Here is a 22,880-nt window from a genome sequence, read left to right on the forward strand (position 1 = left end):
CCCGGGGACCAATGGCCGTGTCCGGGCCTAGGGACCAATGGCCGTGTCCGGGCCTAGGGACCAATGGCCGTGTCCGGGCCTGGGGACCAATGGCCGTGTCCGGGCCTGGGGACCAATGGCCGTGTCCGGGCCTGGGGACCAATGGCCGTGTCCGGGCCTGGGGACCAATGGCCGTGTCCGTGCCCAGGGACCAATGGCCGTGTCCGGGCCCGGGGACCAATGGCCGTGTCCGGGCCTGGGGACCAATGGCCGTGTCCGTGCCCAGGGACCAATGGCCGTGTCCGTGCCCAGGGACCAATGGCCGTGTCCGGGCCCGGGGCCCAATGGCCGTGGCCGGGCCCGGGGACCAATGGCCGTGTCCGGGGACCAATGGCCGTGTCCGGGCCCAGGGACCAATGGCCGTGTCCGGGCCTGGGGACCAATGGCCGTGTCCGGGCCTGGGGACCAATGGCCGTGTCCGGGCCTGGGGACCAATGGCCGTGTCCGGGCCTGGGGATGGGAGGAGGCGGACCCGCGTGAGTCAGTGACACCGCCTGGGGAACCATTCACCTCGGATCCCAGCTGAGAAACGTACCTTCTCACCCTTCGTTCCAGGGTCACCCTTGAGGCCTGGCAAACCGGGAGGGCCCTGGAAAACAGAAAGAAACATCACTGTCACAATCGGGCTGACTTCCTGTCAGAGAAACAAGTTGAAATGCGAGTGTTGTGGGTACAAACCATTGGGCCAGGTGGACCTGTGGGACCAGGTGGACCTGGGAAACCTTGCTCGCCCTACGTTTAAACAAAGAAATGAGCGTGTTAGACAAACAAAAGGTTCTCAGTTGTCAGAGAAATGATTACGTTACTGAAAGAAAGCGATCCTAGCGACTCTGTTGGTTCAGAGTCGGAGTCCTTTACTTACGACTGGGCCTGGGATTCCTCGTAGTCCCTCCGAGCCAGGTTTTCCTGGAGATCCTTGTGGGCCCACTGGGCCTGTCTTGCCAGGAGGACCTTCAGCACCACTGTCACCCTGAGGAGAAGGAGAGACATCATGAAGGATCAATCGGTCAATGGGCATCGAATCGCACAGCTCAGGAGGAGGCCATTGGGCCCATCGAGCCTGTGCCGGCTCTGTGACAGAGCGATCCCCATCAGTCCCACTCCCCGCTCTGTCCCCACAGCCCGGCACATTTCTCCGTTTCAAATATTTATCCAATTCCCGGTTTGAAAGTTACTATTGAATCTGCTCCCTGTCAGGCAGCGCGTTCCCGATCACAACAACTCGCTGCGTAAACACATTCTCCTCATCTCCCCCTCGGGCTCTTTTGGCAATTATTGTCAATCTGTGTCCCTCTGGTTACTGACCCGCCTGCCCCGGGGAACAGTTTCTCCCGATTTACTCCATCACAACTCTTCATAATCCTGAACACCTCGATCAAATCTCCCCTTAACCTTCTCTGCTCCAAGGAGAACAACCCCAGCTTCTCCAGTCTCTCCAAGTAACGGAAGTCCCTCGTAACCGGTCCGTGAAGGAAATTCATGGAATGAGGAGAATCTCTAAAATCCTGCATTTCGTAGAATCATCGGATGATACAGCACAGGATGAGGCCATTCAGCCCCTCCTATATGAGCCATTCATCCTTTCTCCAGAGCCCTGCTCACTAGAAAATATTAAATGTGCATTGACAATCACTGTGAATAACTGCATCTCCATCGGCAACTCACCGAACGAGGCTTCAGCGTGGGATCAAAACTGACATTGAAGGACTTTTGTTGGGGAAAGGTAATAAGGACTACAGAACCAAGGCGGGAAATGGAGTTAAGATACAGATCAGCCACGATCTGTTCCTGTGTAACAGGCTCGAGGGGCTGAATGGCCTCCTCCTGTTCCTGTGTAACAGGCTCGAGGGGCTGAATGGCCTCCTCCTGTTCCTGTGTAACAGGCTCGAGGGGCTGAATGGCCTCCTCCTGTTCCTGTATAACAGGCTCGAGGGGCTCAATGGGCCTCCTCCTGTTCCTGTGTAACAGGCTCGAGGGGCTCAATGGGCCTCCTCCTGTTCCTGTGTAACAGGCTCGAGGGGCTCAATGGGCCTCCTCCTGTTCCTGTGGAACAGGCTCGAGGGGCTGAATGGCCTCCTCCTGTTCCTGTGTAACAGGCTCGAGGGGCTGAATGGCCTCCTCCTGTTCCTGTGTAACAGGCTCGAGGGGCTCAATGGGCCTCCTCCTGTTCCTGTGGAACAGGCTCGAGGGGCTCAATGGCCTCCTCCTGTTCCTGTGTAACAGGCTCGAGGGGCTGAATGGCCTCCTCCTGTTCCTGTGTAACAGGCTCGAGGGGCTGAATGGCCTCCTCCTGTTCCTGTGTAACAGGCTCGAGGGGCTGAATGGCCTCCTGTTCCGATGTTCCTTAACTATGACTTGCATTGTGCCATCCAGTGGATGACAAACACTCAGTATCCATAACACGAGTTGCAGAAACATTGCACAATACTTCCAGCTACTTGGCTTCAATCGTAAGGTTGTTTGTTCCAGGGGTAAATCTGTGCAACAGATGCTTCTGACCAAACCTTCCGTTATTTCTTACACTCATTAATCTGCCTCAGTCCACATCTTTCCCTTTGTTGTGTTTACATCATCCAAAGGAGTTTGATGCTCGATCAGGCGGCTGTGGATCGCTGTCCTCGTTATCGCCCCCTCGGCCGGAGACGATCAGGCTACTTGACAAGCATCAGCCCTGGCTCAGTGGGCAGCACTCTCACCTCTCAGTCGGAAGGTTGTGGGTTCATGACCTACTCCACAAACTGGAGCCCATGTTCCAGGCCGACACTCCCAGTGCAGTACTGAGGGAGCATCGCACTGTCGGAGGGGCAGTACTGAGGGAGCGCTGCACTGTTGGAGGGGCAGTACTGAGGGAGTGCCGCACTGTCGGAGGGGCAGTACTCAGGTAGCGCTGCACTGTTGGAGGGGCAGTACTGAGGGAGTGCTGCACTGTCGGAGGGGCAGTACTGAGGGAGTGCTGCACTGTCGGAGGGGCAGTACTGAGGGAGTGCTGCACTGTTGGAGGGGCAGTACTGAGGGAGTGCCGCATTGTCGGAGGGGCAGTACTGAGGGAGTGCTGCACTGTTGGAGGGGCAGTACTGAGGGAGTGCTGCACTGTTGGAGGGGCAGTACTGAGGGAGTGCTGCACTGTTGGAGGGGCAGTACTGAGGGAGCGCTGCACTGTTGGAGGGGCCATCTTTTGGATAAGCCATTAAATTATGGAGGTGAAAGTTTTAACTGCAGTAACAGAAGAGTAGGGGAGTTCTCCCCCGGCTCCTGAGCAACATTCAACCCTCGACCAACGTCACCGAAACAGATCATCTGAGTGCCGTGTTTCTTTGCATCACCACAGTGACTGCACTTTAACAAAAATGAATTGTCTGTGATGTGCTTTCGGATGTCCTGAGGACACGAGAGGAAGTGTCGAAATGCAACTCTTTTAACGTCCATTGACAGAGCGGAGCACAGGCCCCTGATGTTCCCGGGCGGGTCTGAAAACCTCAAGCAATTATGCAAATCAAAATCAAGGCTTTTGAATCTAGAGTCGTCCAGTCAGTCACTTTCATCACAGCACCAGTGTTCGATTCGAGTGTCTCTTCATAGAATCATAGAAATTTACAGCACGGGAGGAGGCCATTCGGCCCATCGTGTCCGCGCAACCGACAAAGAGCTACCCAGCCTAATCCCACTTCCCAGCTCTCGGTCCGTAGCCCTGCAGGTTACAGCACTTCAGGTGCACATCCAAGTATCGTTTAATGGGAACTCTTTCCCTTTTAGTCAGAGTTTGGGTGTCCCACCTTGGATGGAGATCCCAGCCTTTGAGAGCGTGCAGGAATGATTCACCAGGATTGGACCTGGGACAAAGGGACTGAGTTATGACGAGAGTCGAAGTAAACTTGTGAATATTCCCTGGAGATGAGCCGGTTAAACTCGGATTTTCTCGAGGTGTTTAAAAGTGTGACGGGAATTGACGAGGTATGAAGGGACGGATTATTTTCTGGTTGGAGAATCCAGAACCGTACAACTCAAACATCTACACAAAGCGCTGTGAGAATATGGGGGCGGTCACAGGAGGCCAAGGTGCATAGTGAAAGACTTGCAGTTAGAGAAGAGTTTAAATGGGAGACATCGTTATGTGGTAAGTGATGGTGTTAAGTGATGTGGAGATATGGCAGGAATCAGGGTGAATAAGGTCAAGCTCCCAGGGTAAACAAAAATGGTGCAACATCTCCGAGCTCCAAATGGCCTACGTGTAGGCATCTCTCTCCCTTACCTTTGCACCTTTCTCTCCTTGTCTCCCCTCAGAACCTGCAGGACCATGAGGACCCTAGAAAACACCAAAGAAAAACATCTTAAAAAGGTACAGCCTTTAAATCATGCATGCTGTTGCAAATACTCATGGACACTGCTGATTTTGCCGCAGCGTGTAGTGAGCCGTCACTGAGGCTTTGAGTGGAGATTATCGGGAATCCTGTTTGACGTTTCACACTCACCCTCTTTCCTGGAGGACCAGGTGGCCCGGCCTCACCAGTTGGACCAGGAGAACCCTGGGAAAAGAAAGGTGACGTTAGAATCTTCATTCGGGTATCGTACACTGGTGTGTTACACAACTGCTCACAGAAAGCTGAGCCAATTTTGTGCCTGCCTTTCCAATTATGTTACACAAGGCGCCGTGTATCACTGGATGTGAAGTTTGCCGAAATCCATCGCTCACATCCTTCCATCACATTGTGACCATCACACCTCATGCTCCATTTTGTCTGCAACACTGGGGCTGGATTTTTGGCATTGCTGATTTCGGGGCGGTAATGGTGGAGGGCGGTAAGGTTTGTGCCCAGGAACAGTTTGCACCTCAGTCAGTAACATTGGGCCGCTGGGCCCTGAGTGTGGGGCGCAATGCTAAGGGAGGCGCGTTGTACCCCTCTCTCGGGTGTTAGGGTGGGAAACTCCCGAGTTAAAGAGCCAGGCCAGGAGCGCTCCCAGAGATGTCTGGGGAGAAAAACAACCTGAAAAAAACATTCCCTAAACATTGCCCACGCCGCCAGAACATAAATCGCAAAACAAATTAAAAGAAAAAACAATCACACTTGCCTTAGGACGACATTACCTCCCTCACTGCAGTCGGTATCGCGTGGACTGCCGTCTTTCCCAGGCACTCAGTCGGGGCACGGGTCGGGCAGGCCTCAAAACTCGCGCTGCACACACCCGGGGCGCTGGCGCTGTACACACCCGGGGCGCTGCACACACCCGGGGCGCTGCACACACCCGGGGCGTTGTACACACCCGGGGCGCTGCACACACCCGGGGCGTTGGCGCTGTACACACCCGGGGCGTTGTACACACCCGGGGCGTTGGCGCTGTACACACCCGGGGCGTTGTACACACCCGGGGCGCTGGAGTCACACCCGGGGCGCTGGAGTCACACCTGGGGCGCTGCACACACCCGGGGCGCTGCACACACCCGGGGCGCTGCACACACCCGGGGCGCTGCACACACCCGGGGCGTTGGCGCTGTACACACCCGGGGCGCTGCACACACCCGGGGCGTTGTACACACCCGGGGCGCTGCACACACCCGGGGCGTTGGCGTTGTACACACCCGGGGCGCTGTACACACCCGGGGCGCTGCACACACCCGGGGCGTTGGCGCTGCACACACCCGGGGCGCTGCACACACCCGGGGCGCTGGAGTCACACCCGGGGCGTTGCACACACCCGGGGCGTTGCACACACCCGGGGCGCTGGAGTCACACCCGGGGCGTTGTACACACCCGGGGCGTTGTACACATCCGGGGCGCTGCACACACCCGGGGCGTTGCACACACCCGGGGCGCTGGAGTCACACCCGGGGTGCTGCACACACCCGGGGCGTTGTACACACCCGGGGCGCTGCACACACCCGGGGCGTTGTACACACCCGGGGCGTTGCACACACCCGGGGCGCTGCACACACCCGGGGCGTTGCACACACCCGGGGCGCTGGAGTCACACCCGGGGCGCTGCACACACCCGGGGCGCTGCACACACCCGGGGCGTTGCACACACCCGGGGCGCTGGAGTCACACCCGGGGCGCTGCACACACCCGGGGCGTTGGCGCTGCACACACCCGGGGCGCTGGAGTCACACCCGGGGCGCTGGAGTCACACCTGGGGCGCTGCACACACCCGGGGCGTTGGCGTTGTACACACCCGGGGCGCTGCACACACCCGGGGCGTTGGCGTTGTACACACCCGGGGCGCTGCACACACCCGGGGCGTTGGCGCTGCACACACCCGGGGCGCTGCACACACCCGGAGCGCTGCACACACCCGGGGCGGTACACACCCGGGGCGTTGTACACCAGGTGCCACTCTTCTGGGCGATGCTGCTCCGCGCTGCCACAAAACCCGAGCCGAGGATCGCTGTGGGGCGGGAGGCTGACCTCATTGTCGCCACCATTGCCACCGCTCCAGGGGTGAAAAACGGAGCACAAAGGGCCGGAAAATCCCCCCACTAGGGGTCAGATCTTTCCCTCTACTCCATTCCTGGAAATCGATCGGCTCGTGTGGGCTCTTTGATCCTATTTTTTTGGGCCAGGCCTCTGTACCAGACAAGTCCCCCTCCCCTCTGTACCAGACAGGTCCCCCTCCCCTCTGTACCAGACAAGTCCCCCTCCCCTCTGTACCAGACAGGTCCCCCTCCCCTCTGTACCAGACAGGTCCCCCTCCCCTCTGTACCAGACAGGTCCCCCTCCCCTCTGTACCAGACAAGTCCCCCTCCCCTCTGTACCAGACAGGTCCCCCTCCCCTCTGTACCAGACAGGTCCCCCTCCCCTCTGTACCAGACAGGTCCCCCTCCCCTCTGTACCAGACAGGTCCCCCTCCCCTCTGTACCAGACAGGTCCCCCTCCCCTCTGTACCAGACAGGTCCCCCTCCCCTCTGTACCAGACAAGTCCCCCTCCCCTCAATGCTGAGCCCTTCAGCCCCTCTGCCCCATCAGGACATGTCGTGGTTCGTGCAAACCCTTTGGTCAGACTAGAATTCAGGAGACCTATCGGTAACCCAGGGGCACTGAGGCAAGTTACTGCTCCCCCAACTAGTGCCCCACCTGAGCACATTCTGAGCTGAACAGTGCCGCATCCCATTGGGTTGTCCCTTCCCCTCTTGACCATGGCTCAGTAGTTGACCTGCTGGTTATCCAACCCCCTACAAACCTAACTCTCCCCTAACAAGCATCCATTGCCAATTAGTTTTGAACTCACTGTCTGTCCAGGTTCACCATCTTCTCCCTTGTCCCCTGAAGGTCCATCTTGACCCTGTTGAGAAAGAAAAAGGCCAGGTTATGAGGGTCTTGTGGCTGCTTCATCACCTTTTGAAGATTTACTCAGATTTGATCATCGAGTTCACGAGCAGAATTCCAATTCTATCTCCATGTGTTAGAACAAACATGTCAAAAAAATCATCAATACTTTTTGATGCTGAAATTGAGAGCATCCATCTGTCACATCAGCCGCAAACCACAACACGGAATAAATAGAGCATCCTTCACCCCAAGGGCTTGGATTAATACTCTCAAGGTGTTTATCGCAGACATTTAATCAATGATTCTACTCAGCAGCAATTCTCTCTTAACTAAACAAATCTTGAGCTTACCGGAGGTCCGGATTCACCAGGAGGGCCAGGGTCACCAGGGAAACCAACCGGTCCCTAAGGAAAGGGGGAGAAAAAGAGCAAAAGGTCAGTGCTTGGTCATCCTGAGGAGTTCCAAGTGAAGAGCAAGTTTACATCTGCGACGAGTGTCTGCGATCCCGACGATTGTCGGAGGTAGACAGGAGTTAGACAACCTTGAGGTCATGTGGGGGAATGAGTTGGAGTAGAAGGGGGAGAGGCGTCTCAGTTTACACACAGCGAGGAGGCAGAGACATCCTCTGCTCAGTTTCTCGGAGCAAAGCAGAGAAAACGCGGCCGTTCCTGATGGATTGAAATAAGAATGCCCCGATTATTTTTTTTTGAAGGGTGAAGGGCTGAGATAGGGTGGCCAATCCTCCAGCAATAGAAGATTAATCTCTGGGACACTGCTTCTGTAAGCAAAAACCCGGGAGATAAATCATTGGGGCATTAAACAAAATGTGTTTTTTGAGCGAGGTTAGGAACTAGTGATTAGGAGACTTTGATGAAGGAGCAGAAAGGGTTGATGAGGGCCCTGCAGATGTTGTATATATGGACTTTCAAAAAGTATTTGATAAAGTACCACATAACAGATTTACTCGAAAATAAAAGCACATGGTATTAAAGGGATGGTGGTAAGTTGGGTATGTAATTGGCTGTGGATTGGAGGCAGAGAGTGGTGAACAGATGGTTTTCTGACTGGAGAAAAGTATGCAGTGGGTTCCCCCAGGGATTGGTATTAGGACCATTGCTTTTCTTGTTATATATAAATGACCTGGACTTGGCTACAGGGAGTATAATTTCAAGTTTGTAGATGATGCAAAACTTGGCTATGTAGTAAATAGTGAGCAGGATGGTAGCAGATGTCAGGGAGACAGAGACAGACTGGTGATATTTGCAGACACGAGGCAGATGCAATTTAATGCAGATAAGTGTAAAGTGGTGCAGTTTGGGAGAAGCAACATGGAAAGGCAGGATAATCTCAATGGTGCTATTTTGATGCCCTTCACAAATCCTTGCAGGTGGCACGGCAAGTTGAGAATGTGGTTCAGAAAGCGTCTGGGATACTGGGCTTTGTAAATAGAGACATTGAATACAGAAACAAGGACGTCACACTAAACCTTCACAATTCACTGGTCCGGCCTCAGCTGGAATACTGTGTCCAATTCTGGGCACCACACTTTCGGAAGGATGTGAAGGTCATGGAGAGGGTGTGGAGGAGATTGACCAGAGTGGTTCCAGGGATGAGGGAGTTCAGTGACGGGGAGAGACTGGAGAAGCTGGGGGTTGAGCAGAGAAGGTTAAGGGGAGATTTAATAGAGGTGTGAAAACTCATGAGGGCTTTTGATAGAGCAAGTAGGGAGAAACGGTTTCTTCTGGCAAGTGGGTCGGTAACCAGAGGTCATCGTTTAAAATAATTGGCAAAAGAACCAGAGGGGAACTGAGGAGAAATGTCTTCACACAGAGAGTTGTTGTGATCTGGAACACAATCCCTGAAAGGGCGGTGGAATTAGATTCCACGGGAACGTTCAAAAGGAAATTGGCCAAGATGTATTTGAAGGGGATTAATGTGCAGGGTTACGGGGGAAAAACTGGGGTGTGGAACTAAATTGGATAGCTCTCTCACAGAGCCGGCACAGGCTCGATGGGCCGAATGGCCTCCTCCTGTGCTGTAAGACTGTGAGTCTATGAAACAGTGAGTTTGGAACCTGACTGTCTGGGCATTGGGACAGTGATTGATGGACAATTACGGAGGTAAACTGAAAATGGTTGGAGGATGAAGAGAAGGGATAGGAAGGAGGAGGAGAGGATGATGAGTGTGAGGTGCTGGAAATGCTCATATACTCACAGGGCTGCCCTTAGGACCATCGTCACCAGGAGGACCTTTCGGACCTGGAGGCCCAGCAGAGCCAGATGGTCCAGATTCACCTTTCTCACCACGTTCGCCTTTCGGGCCCTGCGGAGGATTCAAACAACTCATTAACGGCACACAGAGAGTCCGAGGGCGGCTGGGCTTCTTACAAATCCACTTGGAGTTCACATTTCAGTGCTATACTGGAGGAGCGTCGCAGGGGCAGTACTGAGGGAGTGCCGCACTGTCGGAGGGGCAGTACTGAGGGAGTGCCGCACTGTCGGAGGGGCAGTACTGAGGGAGTGCTGCACTGTCGGAGGGGCAGTACTGAGGGAGTGCCGCACTGTCGGAGGGGCAGTACTGAGGGAGTGCCGCACTGTCGGAGGGGCAGTACTGAGGGAGTGCCGCACTGTCGGAGGGGCAGTACTGAGGGAGTGCTGCACTGTCGGAGGGGCAGTACTGAGGGAGTGCTGCACTGTCGGAGGGGCAGTACTGAGGGAGTGCTGCACTGTCGGAGGGGCAGTACTGAGGGAGTGCTGCACTGTCAGAGGGGCAGTACTGAGGGAGTGCTGCACTGTCGGAGGGGCAGTACTGAGGGAGTGCTGCACTGTCGGAGGGGCAGTACTGAAGGAGTGCTGCAATGTTGGAGGTGCCTTCTTTCAGATGAGACGTTAAACCGAGGCCCCATCTGCCCTTTAGGGCGGATCTAAGAGATTCCACGGCCTATTGAAAGAAGAGCAGGGGAGTTCTCCTCGGTGTCCTGGGGCCAATATTTGGCCCTCAATCAACATCACTAAAACCAGATGATCTGGTCGTAATGACATTGCTGTTTGTGGGAGCTTGCTGTGCGCAATCTGGCTGCTGCGTTCCCACATTACAACAGGGACCACACTTCAAAAATACTTCACTGGCTGTGAAGCGCTTTGGATCATTGTGAGGTTGGTAAAGGCGCTATAGAAATGCTTTCTGTTCTTTCTTTCACATGGAGTGATGGGTTGGGTGGGGGATGGAATGGGGGGATGTGCAGGAATTGCCCCAGTCACTGTGATGGTGACTCTCTCAGCGACCATTCCCTCTGTTTACTTCGAGTGAATCATTAACACTTTCGACTAAGATGAGCTGAGGGATTCAGTTATCCTCAGACCCAACACAAATCCTTTGAGCTGATACAACCCTGTCCTCAGCTGCCACGCCCCTGGGTTCCATTTCGTAATTTAATCCTTTCAATTGAGAAAACAAGACTGTTGTACAGAGGTGGGTGGGGGAGGGGGCAGTGAGAGATACATGTGGCAAGTGGTGTGACAGAGGGAAATATACATAACTCATTACAGGCAAGAGCGCCCAGCACTTACAGGCATTCCCAGGTATCCTGGAGGTCCCGGCGTTCCCGCTTCACCTGAATCACCCTGCGGGAAAACAGAGACACGTTGAAGCTGTTAGTGAAATGCTACCCAAAATACTTCATGACATCCTCTGTGAGTGATCCATGTCAATCCCAGTTGGACACAGTAACTGTGTATACATCAATCCCAGTGGGACACAGTAACTGTGTATCCATCAATCCCAGTTGGACACAGTAACTGTGTATACATCAATCCCAGTGGGACACAGTAACTGTGTATCCATCAATCCCAGTTGGACACAGTAACTGTGTATACATCAATCCCAGTGAGACACAGTAACTGTGTATCCATCAATCCCAGTGGGACACAGTAACTGTGTATCCATCAATCCCAGTTGGACACAGTAACTGTGTATCCATCAATCCCAGTGGGACACAGTAACTGTGTATCCATCAACCCCAGTGAGACACAGTAACTGTGTATCCATCAATCCCAGTGGGACACAGTAACTGTGTATACATCAACCCCAGTGAGACACAGTAACTGTGTATACATCAATCCCAGTGGGACACAGTAACTGTGTATCCATCAATCCCAGTGGGACACAGTAACTGTGTATACATCAATCCCAGTGAGGCACAGTAACTGTGTATACATCAGTCCCAGTGGGACACAGTAATTTATATAACTCTACACACATTCGGAGCAGTATTTGGAAGCTGATGTAAGGGAAGGAAGAATTGAGGAGCCTACCTTTTCGCCCACAGATCCAGGGTTACCAATTCCTCCCGAAGGACCTTGAGGACCCTGTAACAGAAAGAACACACTGGATTTTAAGACAGACCATGCCAGGGGACTGAAGGGCAGGCTTCATTCTCAAGACTGGGATTCATATAATACACACAGTGCCTGCTCTGTCACTTTCCATCTCAAGTCAGGCTCGTGCGATCTTCACACTCTCCAGTACAACACCCATATAATAAACGCAGCAGATGACCACTGCCATTGTTCACAGTGTCCTTCCCAAATGCTTTTACTCAGGACAGTGTCTGTGGATTTGATGTATCTCAGTACTTTGGAATGTTGTTTTGTAATCCCATATCCCGTCTCTCTGTCTCTCCCTCTCTCAAAGCTTCACAAGGGTGATTCAGCTCAGCTGGTCCAATCTCTCAGTGTATGACGGGACAAATGTCTTGTTTACTTCCAACTGGATCTATATCTTATTCCGTGAATGGAGCCTCCTCCAGCCTGTCGAGATCTCTGCGCTGCTCCAATTCTGGCCTCTTGCCGATCCCTGATTTCCATCGCTCCACCATTGGCGGTCGTGCCTTCAGTTGTCTGGGGCCTGAGCTGTGGAATTCCCTCCCTAAACCTGTCCGCCTCTCTCTCCTCCTTCTCAAAGCACTCCTTAAAACTTCCCTCTTTGACCAAGCTTTTGGTCACCTGTTCTCATATCTCATGTGGCTCGGGTTCAAGTTCCGTGTCGGATTTTCGCTCCTGTGAAGCACCTTGGGCTGTTTTACTACGTTAAAGGCACTATATAAATGTAAGCTGTTGTTGTTGTTGTAAAATTGATGGACAATCTAAGTCAAAACACTGGGCACAGCTTTGGGACTGATTCAAAGACAAAGGATTGAGAATGTAGGTAAGCTGAGTTTCGCTTCACTGCAGCGTAACCATGGTTACTGTGGAGGATAAAATATTGGAAGGAGTACTTACCTCTGCTCCTGGAGCACCCGATGGGCCTCTGGGCCCTGGTGGGCCTGGTGGACCCTGGTAACAGAAATATTGGACATGTCAATCACATTACTGTCACTCATCACCGGAAAACCAACACATTGCAATAAGGAAAAAAAAGCCTCATTGAATTCAATGGAGGCTCGATTATACAAAGACGCACACACTCACCATTGGGCCAACATCACCCGTTTCACCTTTATCACCTGCTGGACCAGGTAATCCCTGGAAAAAATTAGAACGTGCAGTGGTTATTATTTCCACGTATATCAACAGGGAAACATCCCTCAGGCTCATTTCCCACAATTTCCCATGTGGGATCGAGTGTGGGCTTTACAGGATGTGAAGATGAGGGGGTGGGAGGGACAAATGGGGGTCTTTTAACTGCTCCCAAACCATCAGGCTTCCCTCGACCCTTGGACCCCCCCCGCACCAGCCCCCGGAGAGAACAACCCACCCAGCAAGGTAATGACGATGAGGTGCTCATTCTCAAACAACGACAGAGTGAGAACCAGCTGGCAGTCTCCGTTCATGAGTGAATTGGTAAAAGTCGACGGCTGGGATAAGTCAGCAACTTCATTCCCGTTGTATCTGTGACAACCAGGGTGCTGCAAGGTGAACTAGCCGGACCCTGGTCATTTTTGTCTCGCAAGTCCTATGTTGTTAAGGCTTGAACAAAATCTATTGGAGACTTGCACCCTGGTGTTACAGTGACTCCCAGCAGATTTTAGATTCACAATCTAGCCCCAAATAAATCAAACTAACCCTGTTTATTTTCCCAATGAGTCCCTCTGTGTGGCTCGAATGCCTGCAGAGTAGTGCGTTGATTGAAGAATCTTGATCCCCCTCGGGAAGCTGTGAGTTTACCCAACGGACTGACAAGAATCATGCAGGGATATAGAATCATCAAATCGCACAGCACAGGAGGAGGCCATTGGGCCCATCGAGCCTGTGCCGGCTCTGTGACAGAGCGATCCAATCAGTCCCACTCCCCGCTCTTTCCCCACAGCCCGGCACATTTCCCCCTTCCAGTATTTATCCAATTCCTGGTTTGAAAGTTACTATTGAATCTGCTCCCACCGCCCTTTCAGGCAGCGCATTCCTGATCACAACAACTCGCTGCGTAAACACGTTCTCCCCATCTCCCTCACTGGTTCTTTTGCCAATTACCATAAATCTGTGTCCCTCTGGTTACTGACCCTCCTGTCACTGGGATCAGTTTCCCCTTATTTACTCCATCAAAACACCTCATAATTTTGAACTTCACTATTTAATCTCCTCTTTAATCTGCTCCAAGGAGAACAACCCCAGCTTCTCCAGTCTCTCTCCGTCACTGAGGTCCCCCATCCCTGATACCGTTCGAGTAAATCTCTCCTGCACCCTCTCTAAGACCTTTACATCTTTCCTAAAGTGCGGAGCACAGAATTGAACACAATACTCCAACTGAGGCCGAACCCGTGTTTTTCAAAGGTTGAGTGTGACTTTATCACTTGTATTCCTCCATTAATAAAGCTAGGGACCACATATGTTTTTTTAACAGCCTTCTCAACTTCTCCTGTCACCGTCAAAGATTTGTGTATGTACACACCCAGCTGTCTCTGATCCTGCACCCCCTTTAAAACTGTACCCTTTAGTTAATGTTGCTTCTCCTCATTGTTCCTTCCAAATACATATAGAGTAGATACTTTGTCCTTGTGTTTTTAATACAGTGAATAAGACAATGCGTCAGGTTGTAGCACTGCAGGGTCAGACACTGCATGGGGGCAGGCCGTCACACTGAGCTTTTAATTCAGCTCCGAGTGTGGTCACACACCCTGGAGCAGTCGGAAATGTATTGCCCGTTTCCGACAATCATAACACAAGTTTAGTATTGTGTCTCTGACAGTAATAAACGGGTAGATCGGGGCACGGGGAGTGTTGACAATGAAGAGCGACAGGAGTGAGTGATCGGAGAAGGAACGTTACAACAAGAACATAAGTACGGCTGGAGCAAAAACAGGCCATCGGCCCATGAACCCCGTCCCATCCAGAGCCCATTCCTGATCACTCATCGCTCATACCCTCCCTCTACATCCCGAACTGGGACACGTCGGGGCTGGTGAGGTTCGATTGACTCTAGCTGCCATGTGCAGTGACATCATTAACGCGTTCAACAAACACGATCTCTCTGGACATGTTCCGGATTTCATCACAAACTTCGCCCAGAGAAAATCTGGAATTGATTATCGATCCGCTGTGCATGGTGACAGGTGATCTCACCCTCCCCCCACCGAACCCCCCCCCCCCCACAAAACACCTCCGCTCACACCCCCACAAAATAATCCCCCTCACCCTGAACACCCCCGCTCCTCACCCCAAAAACACCTCCGCTCACACCCCCCCAACCTGAACACCCCCCCTCCTCACCCCAAAAACACCTCCACTCACACCCACCCCAAACCCCCCCCACCCTGAACACACCTCCTCCTCACCCCAAACCCCCCTCGCAAAACACCTCCGTTCACCCCTCAAAACAACTGCCCCTTCCCCCCCAAAACACCTCTCCAAAAACACCTCCCCTCACCTCCAAAAACACCTCCCCTCACCCCCTTAAAACACGTTAACACGTTCCCCGCACCCCCCACCCACCCTTTCCCCGGAGAATCCAGCAGTGTTGGAATCTCATTCTCCTCTTCAATCCCCTGCTCCCTCCTAGGATCAGCCCTGAGCCAGTAAGAAGGGATGGCCGTTGGTTATTGTGCAGATTCCATTGGGTGTCCTCAGAGATGTCTCAACCAAACCAAGAAACTAACTGAAAGGATGTGAAATGAATGGGCAGCTTGTCGTGTTTCCCACACTTGAGTGCCAGCCAGGAAGATAGTATTAAACAGGTAGACTTTCAGTAACTTACCTGAAGACCAACTGGGCCAGGAGGACCATGGAAACCCCTTGGTCCTTCATCACCTTTCTGGCCAAAGAGACCTTGCTGTCCTCTTGGACCAGGCTCACCATCAGCACCCTAAAACACAAGCAAGGCAAGGTATCAGAACTCTCACCTGTGGACACTAACTCAGCAAATGGTCTAACGCAGGAACCATGCACGGGGCTGTACTCACGGCAGGGCCAGGTTGTCCTATAGGGCCTTGGGGTCCCGATGGACCAGGTGGACCCTGTAAACAGAACATGAGACACACATTTTCAGTGAGAGTTATTGGATCCAATACAAGGTCTAGCCTGAAGTACATGGGCTGATGTTCCCGATTGTTACAGATTGCTTGGACAGTCAATGGTCAATCACACCATTTATTGGGTTTCTGTGGCTCTTCTGGCAAAGTTCCGGCGGGTGAGTGGGAGAACCCCAGCGGAAATTCACCCCCGCATTGAGCTTCGGGCAACGTGGGGGAACATTCAGCCTCGGAGGGTGCACAGACATCAACAGGAAGGAAAATCAGGTGGACTTACTTAACGGGCATGTTTTGTGCCTCCGCCAAAGATGAATTTGATCCCCTTTGTTCCGTGGCATGGACAGGTCAAGTGAACACACTCCCATTGGGCTGGAACTAGTTGAGCATTCCTGAGGATTCTGTGCAGCACATGTACCTCGTGGAATGATGCAACTTTATCATCACTCAATACCCCGGTCAAAAGTCTTCAAGGAGGATTCCAACTGAGCCAGGATAAGTCCTGTCAACACTTGGAGCCAAGTCTATCTCCTTTGAGTCCAAGAGTTGGAGACAGAGCCAGAGAGAGCTTGATGTCCAGTTCGATCAAATGACCCATTCCAATCAATTCAGGGCCCTTTTTTCCCTCAGCATTTCCACAACAGGATTCAGACACATTCCCGAGGGGCCCAGTGCAGAACTTTAACTCTTCATGGGCTAGGTCAGAAGCAGGTTATTATCTGAACTGGTCATTTATCTTATTGCCTTTTGTGGGAGCTTGCTGGGCACAAATGGGCTGCGATGTTTCCGACATTACAACAGTGACCACACTTCAAAAGTGCTTCATTGGCTGTGAAGCGTTTTGGGACGTCCCAAAATGCAAGCTCTTTCTTCCTTTTACCTCAGCAGACACGAGAGAGAGTGACTCATTCCCTGATTTTTATTTTGAAAAACGTTTTCTCTGAGTGATGGAGCAGGCAAGCCCAAATAGTGACATCTGCTCTTCCCCGTAGTGTGGTCAGTCACAGACAGCCGGCGATCGACGCACTGAAAACTGCAGCCCGAGCAAGGCCAGACCCCCCGAGCCAGGTCCGACCGCCCTGAGCAAGGTCCGACCCCCGGGGCCAGACCCCCCCGAGCCAGGTCCGACCGCCCTGAGCAAGGCCCGACCCACGGGGCCAGACCCCCCCGAGCAAGGCCCGACCCACGGGGCCAGACCCCCCCGAGCCAGGTCCGACCCCCGGGGCCAGACCCCCCCGAGCCAGGTCCGACCCCCGGGGCCAGACCCCCCCGAGCCAGGTCCGACCGCCCTGAGTAAGGCCCGACCCCCGGGGCCAGACCCCCCCCTGAGCAAGGCCAGACCCCCGGGGCCAGACCCCCCCCTGAGTAAGGCCCGACCCCCGGGGCCAGACCCCCCCCTGAGCAAGGCCAGACCCCCGGGGCCAGACCCCCCCCTGAGCAAGGCCAGACCCCCGGGGCCAGATGCCCACTGCGCAAGGGCAGACCCCCAGGGTCAGGACCAGGCTCCCCCACCCCCTCCCCCCCCCCCCCCGAGCACAGCCCCACCGCCGAGCAAGGCCAGACCCCCGGGGCCAGACCCCCCCTGAGCAAGGCCAGCACTGGTTGGGCCCGTCTGGGATATTGCCGAATCAAATGCACCTTTCGTGATGCCCATTCTCACCTGTTCACCCTTGTCACCTTTGCTGCCCTTTTGTCCTGGATCACCAAATTCACCCTGATCGGGAAAAACAAGGAAAGATCAAACATCATTGGCCTTTCAAATAAAACCATTCGTTCCGATATCCCCCACTCCTCGCTCCCCCCGGTCTCCCTCACTCCCCCCGGTCTCCCGCGTTCCCGGTCTCCCTCACTCCCCCCGGTCTCCCGCGTTCCCGGTCTCCCTCACTCCCGGTCTCCCTCGCTCCCCCCGGTCTCCCTCATTCCTGATCTCCCTCACTCCCGATCTCCCTCGCTCCCCGTACCCCTCGCTCCCCGTGCCCCTCGCTCCCGGTCTCCCGGCCTCCCTCGCTCCCGGTCTCCCTCGCTCCCGGTGCCCCTCGCTCCCGGTGCCCCTCGCTCCCGGTGCCCCTCGCTCCCGGTGCCCCTCGCTCCCCGTGCCCCTCGCTCCCCGTGCCCCTCGCTCCCCGTGCCCCTTGCTCCCTGTGCCCCTCGCCCTCGCTCCCCTCGCTCCCCTCGCTCCCGGTCTCCCTCGCTCCCGGTCTTCCTCGCTCCCCGTGCCCTTCGCTCCCCGTGCCCCTCGCTCCCCATCTCCCTCGCTCCCCGTGCCCCTCGCTCCTGGTCCCCCTCGCTCCCCGTGCCCCTCGCTCCCCGTGCCCTTCGCTCCCCGTGCCCCTCGCTCCCCATCTCCCTCGCTCCCCGTGCCCCTCGCTCCCCATGCCCCTCGCTCGCGGTCTCCCTCGCTCCCAGTGCCCCTCACTCACGGTGTAACACATTTCTAGTTCCCCTCCCAGTCACACACCATCCTGACTGGGAAATATATCGGCCGTTCCTTCATCGTCGCTGGGTCACAATCCTGGAACTCCCTCCCTAACAGCACTGTGGGAGCACCTTCACCACACGGACTGCAGCGGTTCAAGAAGGCGGCTCACCACCACCTTCTCAATGGGCAGTTAGGGATGGGCAATAAATGCCGGCCTGGCCAGCGACGGCCACATCCCAGAATCAATAAAAAACCCTTTGTCGCTATTTGAGTGGATGGGCCCATTACTGTCGGTGTGTTGTGCTCGCACCTTGTCTCCATCTTCACCTGGTGGTCCCGAAGGTCCCGCCGGACCAGGGAGACCGACTGGACCCTGGATTCCATCGCGTCCAGCTGGTCCCTGTGGCCCTTTCTCACCCTGTGTGGAGTAAGGAGAGAGAAACATTGAAGAACGTGTCGCTCGAGTGTACAACCCAACCCAATGTGTTCACTGCCATATTTAGAGAGTCAGACCGCTGTTAGATCGAGGATTCTTAAACTCTTTCATTCTGCGTCTGATTTCCAGGGGCTCTGGTAGTGGATTAATGGAGTCGCAGTATTGAAATGCTGATGTAGTGATGGTCATCTGCTTCTGGATCTCAGTATTTACTACTCGTGCTGCAAGAACAGTGGCTGCAGTAATCCTTCCCTCCAACCAGTTTGACAAGCTATGAGGTGCAGATCCTTTCTGTCGCCTCTGGTTTCGAATGTCAGCTGCGTGTTTAGACACTGACTGAGGTCTAAGGTGAGCGCTCTGATAACACTGCAGAGACTGGGCAGAGAACACTGAGGAACCACACACACAATTCTTACAGGGCTTGACAGGGTAGATGCAGGGAGGGTGTTTCTCCCGGGCTGGGGAGTCTAGAACCAGGGCTCACAGTCTCAGGATAAGGGCTTGGCCAGTTAGGACTGAGATGAGGAGAAATCTCTTCACTCGGAGAGTGGTGAATCTTTGGAATTCTCTACCCCAGAGGTCTGTGGAGGCTCAGTCTTTGAGTATATTCAAGACACAGATCGATAAATGATTGAATATTAAAGGAATGAAGGGATATGGGGACAGTGCAGGGAAGTGGAGCTGAGGTCAAAGATCAGCCGTGATCTCACTGAACGGAGGAGCGGGCTCGAGGGGCCGAACGACCGACTCTTGCTCCTAATTCTTATGAGAAAGAACAGGAAGGAGAGTGTACAGAGCGCAAGATATATGGATAGTGTACACAGAGCAAGGTACATGGGCCTGGAGTTTCCGCTGGATATCGGCGGAATCAGTACCAAAGGTCACGGAATTTTAGGTGCAAATTGCGTCCAGCGCAGAGTGTCCGCGACGTTTTGCGCTCATTTAAAAACATTGCGCTAGAAGCAGGGCTCTGCCACAACTCCAGGCGGATTAATCACCGCGGCAGGTTCCCGTTAACCGCGCTGGTTTACGGGCCTTCGAGGAGGCTCCAGAGATGAAGCTGGGGCTTTGTGCACATGGACACCAATGGGCGATGGTTGGAGAGGCTTGGAACTGACGCCTGTTCCCCTGTCTCACTGGAAAACGGTTCTGTGTATTATTTTTTGTCATTTTCAGCAATTTAAAATTGGGTTGCCGACAGGTGGTGGATCGACATGAATTAAAAAGGCTTATATTGTGTGATAAATCCATTTTCAGCTGTTCTGCTCAAACTTTGCCGAGTTACCGCTCTTAAACTTAACAAGGACATTTTTTTTTAAAAGCGAGATTTTTTGGAGTAACAAATGATGTTTTAAAACACTGCCCGGAGACGCTGGTTCATGGCAGATTTAAGTTTGGTGATATGCAAATGAATTTGAGCAGAAACTCGGGGCGGGGGAGGCAGTGGGAAACACTTTGGGGGCAATTTGCACCAGAATAGCCGATTGTGCCCGAAACAGAGACTCTCTCGCCCATGGTGTACACACAGCACGTGGGCAATGTACAGAGTTAGTATTGAGTGCTTCAGTCAGGAGAAACTGTACTTACAGGGGTTCCCTTTTCACCAGAGGGTCCCGGAGGGCCCTGAGGCCCAGGTCGCCCCGGGAGACCGATTGGTCCTGCTGGACCAGCTTGTCCACGATCGCCTGGAGAACCCTTTGGAAAAAAAACAACTCAAGGTTAAAACTAAAAATGCCACCAATAATCCTGGACTTTATAGATGTTCAACTGCAAGTGGGGGCACATGTTGTTTTTTCAATGTTGTGGGCTGAATGTCCGAGCTTGGTGGGGGAGCATGGCGGGGTATAGAGACTCTGAGGGCCACAAATCCATCTGCCAGCCCGTCTGTAATGTACACACCTGTAAGTATGCTCAGGGTTGTACAGCTGTTGAGTTGGGAGGGGCTTAGCCAGTCATGTGATGTTCACAAGACTCAATAAAACCCCAGCCAGTTGGGTTCGGGGGATCAACGATGGGGCAGGTGGTTGTGAGCCTGGTGGATGAACTGGTAATGTGTGGTGTGATTGTTAAACCTTTGCTAATAAACCAACTAGTTCTTAATAGCAATATGTTGCTATGAATTCTTAAGCAAAGAGCCCATGAAACAAATACATTACACCGTCTGATTGTAAAATCAATCTTGAATTGCAGCAACCTATGCTTCCATTTCATGGTGAGATTCTCTCATTTTCTGACCTTTCCCTTTGCTTGTATCTCTCGGTGTCCTGTCCTGTCCCCAGGCTGAAGGGATAGGCCATGTCCCGAGCCAGCTGGAGCTGTGTGACTGGCCATCCCCTCCTCTCCGGGGAATGAATTGCCCTCCTTTTGTGAGGGGAGGGGTGAGGCACCTCCCCCCGACCCAGGACATCCACTGCCAACCGGTCCTGTGTGGGTCCCTGTTCTGCCACTCCATGGCAACCCACGGCAGTGACCAGGTTCCACAACAGATCCAAAACAGACCCGAATTGTCTCGTTACATCAATCACTGAATTTCCTTGCTGAAAGGTTTCTGATCGATACAGGTGTGGGGATCCGTGCCATGAACCATCACCCCTCACTGCATGGTCCAAAGTGTTGCATTTTACAACGGTCCCAGAATTAACTCCGTATCTTGGCCGACTGCCCAACCTTCCAGGATTGGCTGGGAATCTCCAGCAATTAACGATTAACCTCCCGGACACTTGTGTGTATTTCTCATTTTTCGAATACTCTCGTTTATTAGTGAGAGACTGGTTGGAGATGTTTGATTGGGTGGGGTGGTTGGAAACGGGAGGTCACATGATGAATGCTCCAGGAATCGGCCCAATCAGAGTTGGTGACCCGAAGGCCTTGGGCATTTGCTCTTTTCTCCAGGCTGTTTCTCACTTACCAGTGGGCCCGGGGGACCAGGAGGCCCTTCACTGCCTTTCAAACCGATCTGACCCTGTCGACAGACAAGAAATAAAAATCAGTGGAGGAATCCATCACACGTGCACTCTATGCTTCGAGCCGGGGTCCGGAGTGCGAGTCCGGGGGGAATTTGCTCTGGTTTGCGGCGGACATGCTAACAATTTCACCACAAGAACCGAGCACATGGATTTGCCCATTTCATTCCCACTAAGACACAGTGACCAGAGCAAGCCTCCCCCAGACTCTGACCACCTTGACAATATTGGAACTATTCAGAATCGCGCGGAGCTGCATTAAGGAGGCCAAGGCCAAGAATTTCCTCCCAGCTTTTCACGGACAGAAACGGGGCTTCTGACATAATTCCAGAGAAGTTACCGCAGCTCTGAGGAAATTCACCCACGCGATCAACTCCCAACAATCTCTGAGCGGGATTTCACACAACAGATGAGGCCGATCGCCCTGGTCCCTGAAAGAGTTCTTGCTTAGACCTATTCCCACACCTGTTCCCCACTTGGCCCATCATCCCTGTGCCCTCTCCCTCAAAGAGCTCGCCCCTCACTCCCATTCCACAGCCCTTGCCCAAAAAACAGTCAAAAAATATTTTTCAAATATTTGTCCTCTTCCTTTCTAAACCTATTATAATCATCACAGGCAGTCCCTCGGAATCGAGGAAGACTTGCTCCCACTCTACAAGTGAGTTCTCAGGTAACTGTACAGTCCAATACGGGAGCCACAGTCCCTGTCACAGGTGGGACAGACACTGGTTGAGGGAAGGGGAGGGTGGGACTGGTTTGCCGCACGCTCCTTCCGCTGCCTGCGCTTGGTTTCTGCACGCTCTCGGCGACGAGACTCGAGGTGCTCAGTGCCCTCCCGGATGCACTTCCTCCACTTAGGGCCGTCTTTGGCCAGGGACTCCCAGGTGTCGGTGGGGATGTTACATTTTATCAAGGAGACTTTGAGGGTGACCTTGAAACGTTTCCTCTGCCCACCTAGGGCTCTCCTGCCATGTAGGAGTTCCGAGGAGAGCGTTTGCTCTGGGAGTCTCCTGTCGGGTATGTGGACGATGTGGCCTGCCCAGCGGAGCCGGTCGAGTGTGGTCAGTGCTTCGATGCTGGGGATGTTGGCCTGAGTGAGAACATTGACGTTGGTGCCTCTGTCCTCCCAGTGGATTTGCAGGATCTTACAGAGGAAGCGCTGGTGGTATTTCTCCAGCGTTTTGAGTTGTCTGCTGTATATGGTCCACGTCTCTGAGCCATACAGGAGGGCGGGTGTCACCACTATAGATGTTGCTCAGCGCACTATTTCTGGTAGAGCATTCTATGTCCTAATATCCCTCTGCTT

General features: G+C 53.6%; 1 protein-coding gene across 1 annotated transcript in view; it reads right to left on the reverse strand.

Moving 5' to 3' along the window:
- Window positions 1–22,880, reverse strand: part of LOC139247100 (collagen alpha-1(V) chain-like) — a 137,879-nt gene that overhangs the window by 23,647 nt on the left and 91,352 nt on the right. Inside the window, exons 28-45 of the mRNA XM_070871510.1 lie at window positions 21,520–21,573; window positions 20,199–20,306; window positions 18,486–18,593; window positions 17,417–17,470; window positions 15,691–15,744; window positions 15,486–15,593; window positions 12,767–12,820; window positions 12,578–12,631; window positions 11,612–11,665; window positions 10,868–10,921; window positions 9,513–9,620; window positions 7,649–7,702; window positions 7,258–7,311; window positions 4,509–4,562; window positions 4,289–4,342; window positions 902–1,009; window positions 718–771; window positions 575–628 (exon numbers count right to left, since the gene is read on the reverse strand). Of these exons, the coding sequence (XP_070727611.1) occupies window positions 575–628; window positions 718–771; window positions 902–1,009; window positions 4,289–4,342; window positions 4,509–4,562; window positions 7,258–7,311; window positions 7,649–7,702; window positions 9,513–9,620; window positions 10,868–10,921; window positions 11,612–11,665; window positions 12,578–12,631; window positions 12,767–12,820; window positions 15,486–15,593; window positions 15,691–15,744; window positions 17,417–17,470; window positions 18,486–18,593; window positions 20,199–20,306; window positions 21,520–21,573 (1,242 nt within the window). The remainder of the gene's footprint in view (window positions 1–574; window positions 629–717; window positions 772–901; window positions 1,010–4,288; window positions 4,343–4,508; window positions 4,563–7,257; window positions 7,312–7,648; window positions 7,703–9,512; window positions 9,621–10,867; window positions 10,922–11,611; window positions 11,666–12,577; window positions 12,632–12,766; window positions 12,821–15,485; window positions 15,594–15,690; window positions 15,745–17,416; window positions 17,471–18,485; window positions 18,594–20,198; window positions 20,307–21,519; window positions 21,574–22,880) is intronic.

Source organism: Pristiophorus japonicus, unplaced genomic scaffold, assembly GCF_044704955.1.
Source record: "Pristiophorus japonicus isolate sPriJap1 unplaced genomic scaffold, sPriJap1.hap1 HAP1_SCAFFOLD_257, whole genome shotgun sequence".
In the NCBI taxonomy this organism is placed as follows: Eukaryota; Metazoa; Chordata; class Chondrichthyes; family Pristiophoridae; genus Pristiophorus; species Pristiophorus japonicus.